This window comes from Xenopus tropicalis, chromosome 3, assembly GCF_000004195.4.
Source record: "Xenopus tropicalis strain Nigerian chromosome 3, UCB_Xtro_10.0, whole genome shotgun sequence".
Lineage (NCBI taxonomy): Eukaryota > Metazoa > Chordata > Amphibia > Anura > Pipidae > Xenopus > Xenopus tropicalis.
This window is the reverse complement of record NC_030679.2, coordinates 27146458-27158062: the sequence shown is the minus strand read 5'-3', so window position 1 is coordinate 27158062 and position 11605 is coordinate 27146458. Positions and strand designations below refer to the sequence as shown.

Sequence of the window (11605 nt, the reverse complement as noted above, 5' to 3'; positions counted from 1 at the left end):
TTCATGAATACTAAGAAAGTCTGGTTTTTCACTAGATACCATGACCAGGATGAATGAAAACCTTCTAATACATTATCAAGTTGACATCTGATCAGTGACAAATAAAATTTCTTTAAGTTTGATATTTTTGGTAAAACAATAAACCAATGGCTCTGGGGCAACATGTTGCTCCCCAACCCCTTGGATGTTGCTCTCAGTGCCCCCAAACCAGGGAGTTATTTTTGAATTCCTGACTTGGTGGAAAGTTTTGGTTGAATAAAAACAAGATGTACTCCCAAATAAAGCCCCCTGTAAGCTGATAGGGTGCATAGAGGCTGCCTAATAGCCAATCGTAGCTCTTATTTGGCATCTCCATGAACTTTTATGATGCTTGTGTTGCTCTCCAAGTCTTTTTATATTTGACTGTGGCTCATGAGTAATAAAGGTTGGGGACCCCTGTGTTAGGTCATAATTAGGATGTGGTTTGATCAGCCGAGCAAGTCTAAAGATAAACACATACTAACAAAAGATTCTCACTGTGGTTATTAGTCTTATCAGCCAAAGTGGAGAAATAAAACATGAGACAATACATGTCCCAATGCAAGGACTAGGAGGAAACATAGTCAGAACATAATCTCCAAAGTGAAAAAGTTAGAAACAACTTAAAGATAAGGCCACAAAATACAGACTTCATCAATCAAGCCTTAATACATAGCAGAAAATTGGGATATTTAAAAGCCAGGGCCCCAAAATTATTAGAAATAGATGAAGAGAAATGTTAGACCAGAAAGTCTTAAAAGATATTTACAGCTGAAATAAAAAATATCTAACCTGTGCCTACATTCAGTACACATTATCATTTGAAATCAAATAATAATTTAAGTGCTCCAACAACTTGGAGAGGGTGTGATTTGTCAATGCTCGAATTTGAAATTTTCTAAATTTGTTTTGCTCAAAAATTTCCAAATTCAAATTTGGTTTCAAAAACTCTAACAGGGCAAATTCATCAAAGTGTAAATTAGAGCTCACTACAGAAACATTCACTCACTTTCTATTCATTCCTATAGGTTTTTGGGGATTTTTGTGTATTTATCAATGGGTGAGTTAGTGAGTTAGAATTTACCATTTCATAAATATGCTTGTAAAAATCCCAGGTATCAATAGAAGAAGGTAAAAAAAAATTTAGTGAGCTTTAATTTCACTTTTGTGCATGTATTATGCACAAAAACACAAAAATATAGAGGTCAATGGGAATTGTCCAAAGCAAAATTTATGTGGTTTTTCAATTTGAGCAAGTTTTTCTAATTTTTTGAGAGTTTGTAGACCCATTGAAAATTATGGGTAAAATACGAGTTTAATTGAATTTGTGTTTTTTTCAAGGATGAATTCCATCAAATTTTTTATATTGAATTTTTTTAATTCACAAATCTGAAAATTGACAAATGAGTCCATAAGTATTATTTCCTTATTATAATTATCCATATGTGTATCTTCTACATTAGAAATTATTTGAATTGTATAGAAAAAAAAGTGGCAAAAAATATCTAAACTGCGCCTACATTCAGCACACATTATCATTTGAAAGCAAATTTAATTTAAGTGCTCCAACAGTTTGGAAGGGTAATCCAGATTTCAAGGGTGTGATTTATCAATACTTAAATTTAAAATTTTGCCATGATTCAAATTTGTTTTTTTGCTCTAACCTTTCCAAATTTGAATTTTGGTTTAAAAATTCTAATGAGGCAAATTCATCAAAGTGTAAATTAGAGGTCACTACAGAAACATTAACTCACTTTCTATTAATTACTATGGGTTTTTGGGGATTTTTATAAATTGGAGTTTTTATAAGTGTATCAATGGGTGAAAGTTAGAATTTACCATTTAATAAATATTTTTGTAAAACTCCCAGGTATGAATAGAAGTAGGTGAATTTTTTGTAGTGAACTCTAATTTCACACTTTGAGAAATGTATTACGCACAAAAAAATCAGAAAATGTGAATGTAAAACTTTGGCATCTAAAAGCTTGTGAGTTGATATAGAGGCCAATGGGAATTGTCCTAAGCAAAATTTATGTGGTTTTTCAATTTGAGCTTTTTGAGTTTTTCAAATTTTTTTGAGAGTTTGTAGACTCTTGAATTATGGGTAGAATATAAATTTGATTGAATTTGTGTTCAGGTTTTTTTTTAAGGATAAATTCTATCAAATTTTTTAATTCACAAATCTGAAAATTGACAAATGAGCCCATAAGTATTATCTCCTTATTATAAATATCCATATGTATATCTTCTACATTAGAAATTATTTGAATTGTGTAGAAAAAAGTGGCAAAAAATATATAACCTGTGCCTACATTCAGCACACATTATCATTTGAAAGAAAATTTTATTTAAGTGCTCCAACAACTTGGAAGGGATATCCAGATTTCAAGGGTGTGATTTATCAAATCAAATCAAATTTAAAATTTTGCCATGATTCAATTTTTTATTTTTTTTGTTCTAACCCTTCCAAATTTGAATTTTGGTTTAAAAAACCCTAATGGGGCAAATTCATCAAAGTGTAACTTACAGGATTTTTATAAATTGGGATTTTTATAAGTGTATCAATAGGTGAAAGTTAGAATTTACCATTTAATAAATATGCTTGTAAAACTCCCGGATATGAATAGAAGTAGGTGAATTTTTTGAAGTGAACTCTAATTTCACACTTTGAGAAATGTATTATGCACAAAAAAAATCAGAAAACGTGAATGTAAAACTTTGGCATCTAAAAGCTTGTGAGTTCATCTAGAGGCCAATGGGAGTTGCCCTAAGCAAAATTTATGTGTTTTTTCAATTTGAGCTTTTTGAGTTTTTCAAAAAAATTTGAGAGTTTTTAGACCCATTGAAAATTGTGGGTAGAATATGAATTTGATTGAATTTGAGTTCGAGTTTTTTTTAAGGATGAATTCCATCAAATATTTTGTATTGAAATTTTTAAAATCACAAATCTGAAAATTGACAAATGAGCCCACATGTATACTTCTTTATTATAAATATCCATATGTTTATCTTCTACATTAGAAATTATATGAATTGTGTAGAAAAGTGGCAAAAATATTACAGCCTTTTTACACAATTATATATTTGATTCAAACTCCCCTATTGATCTGGGTCTTACATACTGCCTTTATTTTGTTAATATGAATGTGCACAATGGCAATGTTTTCACTGGAGCGTTATATATAACCATGTAGGGATTTAATGCTAAGATCAACAGAAACTTTGAAAATATAAAAATTCTTTTTTAAAGATTCTTTCTAGGTTGGAATTCGGAACTCTATGCAATTTAGATACCAGACTAAATGATTAAACTCCAATGTCACAGAATTGGATCAGAGAGGAAGTAAAAGGAAAAGGGATTAGCCATTTTTTTTACAGATGATACAATCAAAGATTCTGGCTAGTGATGACAGAAATTGACCCATTCCACATCACAGAGAAAACAATAGAAAAATTAGCTAAATACAGTAATAATGACAACATTGGGAAGGTGAACTTACATTGTAGTTATGGCATTTTTTATACTATTTTCTCTAGATCATTTATCTCTCCACACCACTCAAGTGGTGATTGACCATTTTGGGTTAAATAAAAAATCAGATTTGGCCTCTCTGGAATGCGTTTTTTTTTCAGTGCATCTTACAGATAAATACACACATCAAGCAACTGATACATAATTCATATTGTCATATTTTTGAAACTCTAATTTATTTTTAATGTCTGTACCCAAATGTTTTTCCCAAATACTGTAGCCTTGCCACCAAATGTAAGGCCTATTTGATTCACCAAATACAATATGGGCTAATACAAAGGAAACCCCAGTCCATCCAGTGCTATTTTCAGGAGAAACAGTAATTGCTATTTATTTGTTTCTTCTAGGTTCTGCATTAGAACATTAAAAAAAATATTTACTAGAGCTTATCTGGATTTTTCTTAGATTATTTTAAGGTAAGATATTTTACAAATGACATTGTAGGCTATAATATATTAAGTTAGCACTGCAAACTAAACAACTGGTGTTTTAATTGGAATATATTTTAATGAAACACTTCTTAGACATGGCTGAGGCCTCTCTTTAATCCACTATTTTTTGCACTGAACAGCTGAGTATTACATCATCTCAGGTAGTACAATTGTTCTTAATTATTGACAAGTGCCCAATATAACTGTAAGTGGAAATTTGTCTCTCCAATTATAAGGTGGTTAGTTTTATAGATAAGCAATGGAGCCATGGGCATACTAGCCTAGCGCTTGTCTGGTCAAATTACAGTCATTTGAGTTTATCTGCACCAAACTGGTTTTGTTTTTTTAAATACAAAAAATTAACATTCATTTACAATCAGAAGAGCATGCTTTGCCTAATTTGGGCTACAGATGTATTGCAAAAATAAGTATACTCAATTGATCATTATATCAGATTAAAACAATATTTTCAGGCTATGGTAAACGTTTAAAAAGTCATCTCACCTGACTTGATGATTTTACAATTATTCCTTGTTGTGACATGGTTTCTTCAGTTTGTGAAGACTGCGGTATATTTGGAGTGAAGACTATTAAATCATTCTTTCCCTGAAGTGAATTTGAGTAGAACTTATATTGGCTTTGAGAATACACCCAGCTACCTACTGTGTTTGAGCAGATCTTGTAATTATCTCTCAGTTGATTGACCTCATCTCTGTATTTTTGCCATCGTAAAACAGTGAAGGTGATAAGTGTAATGAGGAAAATACTGGAAATTGAGCAAATAGCTACAACTAAGTAGATATTTGCATCAGAAAAGTCTTCATTCATTCCTCTTGGAGTATGATGAACTATCTGGGTAAAGGATTCACCAGAATCCTTAATGGAGATAATGATTTGGGTTAGTGCTGTCATTGCAGGTTCTCCATGGTCCTCAGCCACCACAAACAGTCTAAACTCATCTCCCTCTGCTTCTGTTATGGGTCGAGTCACTCTTATTTCTCCAGTATTTTTAGAAATAGCAAACAGGGAATTTCCTGCTGCATTTTTAAATGTATACGACATCCATGCATTGTATCCAGAATCCAAATCGACAGCATTAACCTTAGTTACCAGGTGACCTGGTTGTGCTGACTTAGGTGCTGTTACTGATATTGCTGATGCACTGTTAGAATTGGCTGATGTAAACACTGGCACATTGTCATTTACATCCATTATGAAAATATTTAATGTCAAATTTGAGCTCAGAGGAGGAAGTCCTGCATCTGTGGCTTTAATATGGCATTGGAAATATGAAACTTGTTCATGGTCGAATGATAACAATGAAAACAGTTTTCCATTTTCTGGGTTGATGGAGATGTAGGAGGATATGGGAATTCCCTCTATAAAACTCTCACTTAAGGAGTATGTTATGAAGGAATTCTGGGCAGTATCTGAATCAGAGGCAGATACTGTGTAGATATGAGAACCTGGTGGATTGTTCTCCTTGATAAAAATTGTGTGAACTGATTGTTGAAATAGGGGGGCATTGTCATTCACATCACTGACTTCAACATTGATTGTCATTGAAGATGAAAGGGCAGGGGAGCCTTCATCTTTAGCAGTAATCACAACTTGATATTCTGATGTGTTTTCTCGGTCTAAAGGTCCATTAACTAGGAGAGAAAAATCCCCAGTGAATGCTGGATTTATTTTAAAGGGAGTAGGTGGAGATATGTAGCAGTTGACTCTACCATTGACCCCAGAGTCTTGATCATGGACGCTAACCATTGCAACAATGGTTCCTTGGGTTGCATCTTCAGGAACAGGCAAAAAAAGAGATGTTACAGACACTTCGGGAGCATTGTCGTTCAGGTCTACAACTGTGACTACAAGCTGGCAGTGTCCAGTCAAGGGGGATTCCCCATTATCAAAAGCATCAACATGGATTTCATAGGTATTGGTCTTTTCATAGTCAAGTTCACCTTTTACCCATAGTTCTCCTGTGTACTTGTCTAAACTAAAAATTAACAACACTTCTTCAGGAACCAGTTTACTGAATTCATATGAAATTTCCCCATTTTTCCCCTGATCCAAATCAGATGCATTCAGTCTTGCCACTAAGGTCCCTTTAGGAGAATTTTCAACCACACTGCTTTGGTAAAGCAATTGATTAAATACAGGCGGATTATCATTTGCATCCTCAACATTGATAATAAGTTGTGTGGATCCACTTAGTTTGGGTTTCCCACCATCAAAGGCTGTGAGAGTCAAATTGTGCAAACTTATTTTTTCTCTGTCAAGTGGTTTTTTCAGAACAAGTTGTATTGATTTAATCTGGTGAATAAATTTTGGTAGTTCCAGAATAAAATAATCATTGTCACTGAGTTCATAGTTTGTAATAGAATTTGTTCCAATATCAGCATCAACTGCTCCCTCTAGTGGAAATCGCGTCCCTGGCAGCCTTGATTCTAGTATAGAAATAGTGTATTGTCTGGAAGGGAACGCTGGATAATTATCATTTATATCCTCTATCTCCACATCAACACGGTGTATTTGAACAGGTTTATCAACAACAACTTGAATGGATACAATACAAAGAGGTAAATCTGGACACAGCTCTTCTCTGTCTATTGCATGTTTAACAAATAAAATGCCATTTTGCAGATTTACCTGAAAATATTCTTTCTGGTTCCTAGAAATGATCCTCAGCAATCTTGAATTAATCTCACTGATATCCAGACCCAGATCCTGTGCAATCCTTCCAACAAAGGTTCCGTGTTTGGATTCCTCAGGGATGCTGTAATGAAGCTGACAAAGGACCTGATCCCAAGGCATAAGCAATAAGGAAAAATAAACAGCCTGGATATTTCTTCTGAAGGTAGGCATCTCCTGGACATAGAAGGTAATTGATGTTTCATGTATTTCAACAAGCATCCAAAATGTCTTGAATTATGAAAAGATTAAAAAAGGAAGCATCTACAATTTTCAACAAGACCAGCAGCAAAATGGCTAATTCAGATGAAAAAAAATCCAATTGGCTGGCTTCTCAGAGATAAAGAAGGTAAATACTGACATCTTGTGTTGGAATGTGATGTTGCATAAAATACTTTCTTACTTTATACTTTCTTAATTATTTTGTAATAAAAACATGAATATAGTAGTTATTATTATTAGTATTAAATAACAATAAGAAAAAGGTTTAGATTTATAGATTAAAATGTGTTAATATCTCATATAATATTTCTGTGTCTGGATTGTAGGTTTGTCCATCTATTGTAATCTGCAGTGTTTCCTTTTACCATGAAAAATGGAAATTTTGCCATTTGCTACTTTGCAGGAATGGTTTATTACTACAAAAATAAAAGTATTAGAAAGGTAATGACACTTTTTTTCTTATAAAGGAAAAGCTGTGCTTAACTGTACCCACATATAGTGAAAATGGATCTATAAGCACTTTTGTATTTTGCAAGTATTTTTATACAAAAACAAATGTTTTTGCCTTTTAGTTAAACTGTTAAATACCCCAGTAAAATTGTTATAATGAAATATGAACAGAGTTCCATTTGTCAAATGCATGCAAAAATATATAGATGAACAGGAAGCAAATAATGTATTTGTACGTTCCGGTACTTGCCACCCACAGTATTTAACATTGCTTCTATTTCTGCCACATTTAAAATGCTTAGCCATAAGATGTTTTAGCTTTACAAATGAGAATTTTTAAGGTCAAAACACATAAATAGGTAGAATCAAGAAACTTCATACATTGTTGGGATAAGTACACATATGCCTATATAACTGACATGGGAGTATGAATGGAGAATGTTAAGGAACCAAGGTTCCTGTATCTGCTTATATATGCAATTACTATAAACTCTTTACTTGGCCTAATAGGCAAGATGATAGCTCTCTTCCCAAATATTGCACTAAAATGAAATATTGCCCTGTATGTCAGAAATATGCAGAAGCAATACCAAAAAACATCATTTAAATGCAAGTACTGGACCTTCCACCTGTGCAGAGGAGGGGATGGCCCAGTAGGTGTCCAGGGTTCCTCATAAATGCCACCTACTAAAACAATTCTTTTACATTGAGTACTACAAATTGAATACATAAGCATGGATCACTATTTGGATATTTTTGTACAGCAATCAACAATAGTGCTAACACTAGCAATACGCTGTGTTACTAGCAATATGACAAACTTTCACCACACAGGTAGTGAGAGACATAAGTGATGTTTTTAGCAAAAGTAATGAAAATAACTTGTTGAAATATTTGAATATTATATAATACAGTTATAATATTATATAATATGGGACCGGTTATCCAGAATACACGTAATAACTAATATCCAGAATTTTAATAGCATTACTAGAGCAATTTACATTTTGATATCAACAACAATTACACATTTTTTTTATTGAAAGAGTTTCAGTGCTTTGCAGACTTACTGTATTTTACCATTAATAACAGACTAAATTAAATTAATTTCTATATGAATTTAAAGAGTGTAACTCACTGTAGTGTTCAAAAATATAGATAAAATAGATAAATTCATTAAGACATAATTGAATTCATAGTAGAATATATAAGAATGCATCCAGCTACTTCCTCTGTTTGAGCAGATTCTATAACTCACAAAACTGGTCAACCTCAACTCTGTATTTTTTGCCATTGCAATACAGTGAAGGAAATAAGCGTAATGAGAAAAATGCTGGAAACTGAGTAACTAGCTATGGCCAAGTAAATATTTGCTTTAGAAAAGTCAATACTGTTTCCTCTAGAATTACAAGAGGATACTTTAGTCTGTATGATGACCAAGATTGCACTCATATTGGTTATCAGATGACCAGGTTGGGATGTACAGCAAATTATCAAGGTATAGAGTATCTACTGGAGATAAGTCTAAAGTACCTAGTATTCCTGAAAACATTTCACCACTCATCTGTAGCACACCCTTGGGTGCAACTAATATGTATGGCTGACTCCAGCACACTCAGTGTCACCCCATGCCTGACCACAATAATGGTACATTTTGGTAAACAATAAGATACCTTTTTATTACGTAAACAAACAAGCAGCAGGGATCTGTCTATAAATGACAATATTAAGGCAATATATAAGGGGATATCAAGGAACAATAACACAATTTAAATTGCTGTTATATAGAGTATACAGTAAAATGTAAACCTGTAATATTGTAGTAAATCCTTTAACTTATCTCCTCTGTCACAGTCCCAGGTGATTTGTGCACTAACTTATTACCAACTTATTGGCCAATGATGGTGTTCCTTTAATTTGCCGGTTAGCAGTACTTAGTAACTTAGTGAGGAAACACTGTCCTTCCAGGTGAGGAATCACTTGGCAGAGAGTATAGTTCAGCAACAGATGGGTTAACTCCTATGGGTCAATAGTACACAGTTCCCCAACAGTGTATGGTGTTGGCAGGTTACCCACAGTCTGTGCTCCTAAATCACTGGATCACCTTGAGTAGCAGAGCTCAGATAGGATTCAGGTAGCTCTGTCCTCCATCAGCTGTAATCACCTGGGCCTCTGCGCAGCCTGCCAGCCTGGGATTTTCCTACCAAACAGCAGGTAGCCTCCCCCTTCTCCCTTGCTGGCTAGCACTGATAGCTCTTTTACGGGTGCTAGTCCAAAGCTGGGAAAGCAGGGTCAGCTTCTCTCTGTTGCAGCTTGCCCAGGTCAGGATCCCTGCAGGTGTCTCTCTCGCCTCTGGCAGCTCTCCCACTCACAGCAGGTACAGCAGGTAGGCAGCAGGCGGCAGAAGTCCCCCTGTCACACACTTCTCTCCCCTTTTTATTGTAGTGAAGGAGGGCAGACCTCACAAACATTTTGCGCCTTTCCTTCTCATTGGTGGTTTCAAAGCCCCAACAAGGGCCTCAGCTCTGATGCATGCTGGGATATGTAGTCCTGTTAACTGTCCAAGCAAACTATATATAAGGAGATGCAAGTTTGCTGTAGTGAGTAGCTGTTTATGTTTCTTGCTTTAGTTAGGGGTGTTACACATCTAAGCTTCTTCTTCAGTTCAATTGAGTGGTAGGGAATTTCCAGGAATTTTAATCCCCTAAAGGCAAAACAGTCACCAACATCCAATCACATTCCTGAATACTCAGAAAGTCCAGTAGCTTTGACTTATCGCTACAAGACACTGTATATTATGACTAGAATAAATGAAAACCTTTATAGACATTGTCACGGTCATATCTGTTCTCAGCGGAGTATCAAATATAGTAATAATGAATTCACTTATACTGATTTAAAATCTGTTTATCTAAAATTTTGTAGTTTAACAATAAATGCAAAATATATTTAATAATTTACTGTAATACCACAATATACCCTTCATGATGTCATTACCACCTTAATAAATGCTAGGTGGGGGTGGTAGGTTTTATGGCAAATGTGCAACTTATTAGGAACAGGAATATTTTTTGCACATGTATCGGTTTATCCAGTCAGTCTCCTAAATGGTCCGAATTAGATCGTGATTTAAGGCAAAATAAGTCCCAATGTGACGACTTTTGGTCAGAGCAAAGTCAAGAAAATGAAAAAGTTAGAGAACATACAGCTAAAGCTACAAAATACAGACTTCACCAATCAAACCTCAATAAATCGCAAAAAATCTGTAAAGCAAGTCATGACACTACAATATCTTGAAGTAGGAAAAGTAGGAAATGTCACAGTAAAACCAGGAAGCCTTTACAGATACTTAGATATAGATAATCAAATTGTGATATAAGAATTATGTAAATAAAAGTCAAGCAATTAGCAAAATTATTTCACCCTTCTGCAAGGTACTCTATTTTCACCTATATTTGCTTCAAATCCCCCATCGAGCACAGTTGTTGACTTGCCTGCCTTTTTTAAAATTAATGTGCACCAATGAAATATTACCACTAAAAGTAAGTGCTGCAGACACTATAAAACTGAAAAAATTTACTTAATACTTTTATACGATTATCTGCAAACTAATAAATGAACTGCAATGATCTAGAGGGCCATGTGATTGGATCATAGAGGCAGTGAAAGGGATTTGAGGCACCTGCAATTTTCATAAATACGATGGCCTCAAAGATTCTGATGCTGTCCAATGGGATCTTACGCTGGTTGCTCAAGATCATTAAGGGGCCCACCCAGGAAGTGATGGATAGACATATTGGGTTAAAGAAATATCAGATAGCCCAACAAATTAGTCCAATGCAAATTTGCCGCAATTCAAATGTGACAAAACCGCAACAAAACTGCATCAGCTAAAACTTGTCAAGATCTTGTAGACGTCAATGACAGATGTCCCTTTTACAAATGAAAGATCTCTCTTTGCTTTGTGTGTTTTTTTTTGTGCGACGATACAAAAAAGTTGCGGTTTCTGTGTTTTATCTTTTGTTCTTTTTCAATTCAGATTTTTTAGTAAATGGCTGCCATTCAGGGAAATGAGTTTAGTTGTGGTTTTTAAAAAGAAACAACCACGAAAATGTCAACGTTAATCTATGTATTAATTATGTATTACGTATTAATCTATGGCAAAATGTAGCATTTTGCCGCAAATCCATACCTGGCAAATATGTTCACTCATCACTCTTAAATCAACTAATTTTTGCACTGGACACCTGAGCATTGCTTC

The 11605-nt window shown here is 34.3% G+C and overlaps 1 protein-coding gene across 2 annotated transcripts in view; it reads right to left on the bottom strand.

Moving 5' to 3' along the window:
- pcdhac2 (protocadherin alpha subfamily C, 2) overlaps nucleotides 1-11605 on the bottom strand; it is a 116872-nt gene that overhangs the window by 101926 nt on the left and 3341 nt on the right. The window contains exon 1 of one of the 2 annotated variants that reach the window (XM_031898747.1): nucleotides 4486-6968. The exons of the other annotated variant lie outside the window; for it this stretch is intronic. Coding sequence (XP_031754607.1) covers nucleotides 4486-6894 — 2409 coding nt within the window. The 5' untranslated portion in view covers nucleotides 6895-6968. Of the gene's footprint in view, nucleotides 1-4485; nucleotides 6969-11605 lie in introns of those variants that run through there. 2 annotated transcript variants of the gene reach the window in all.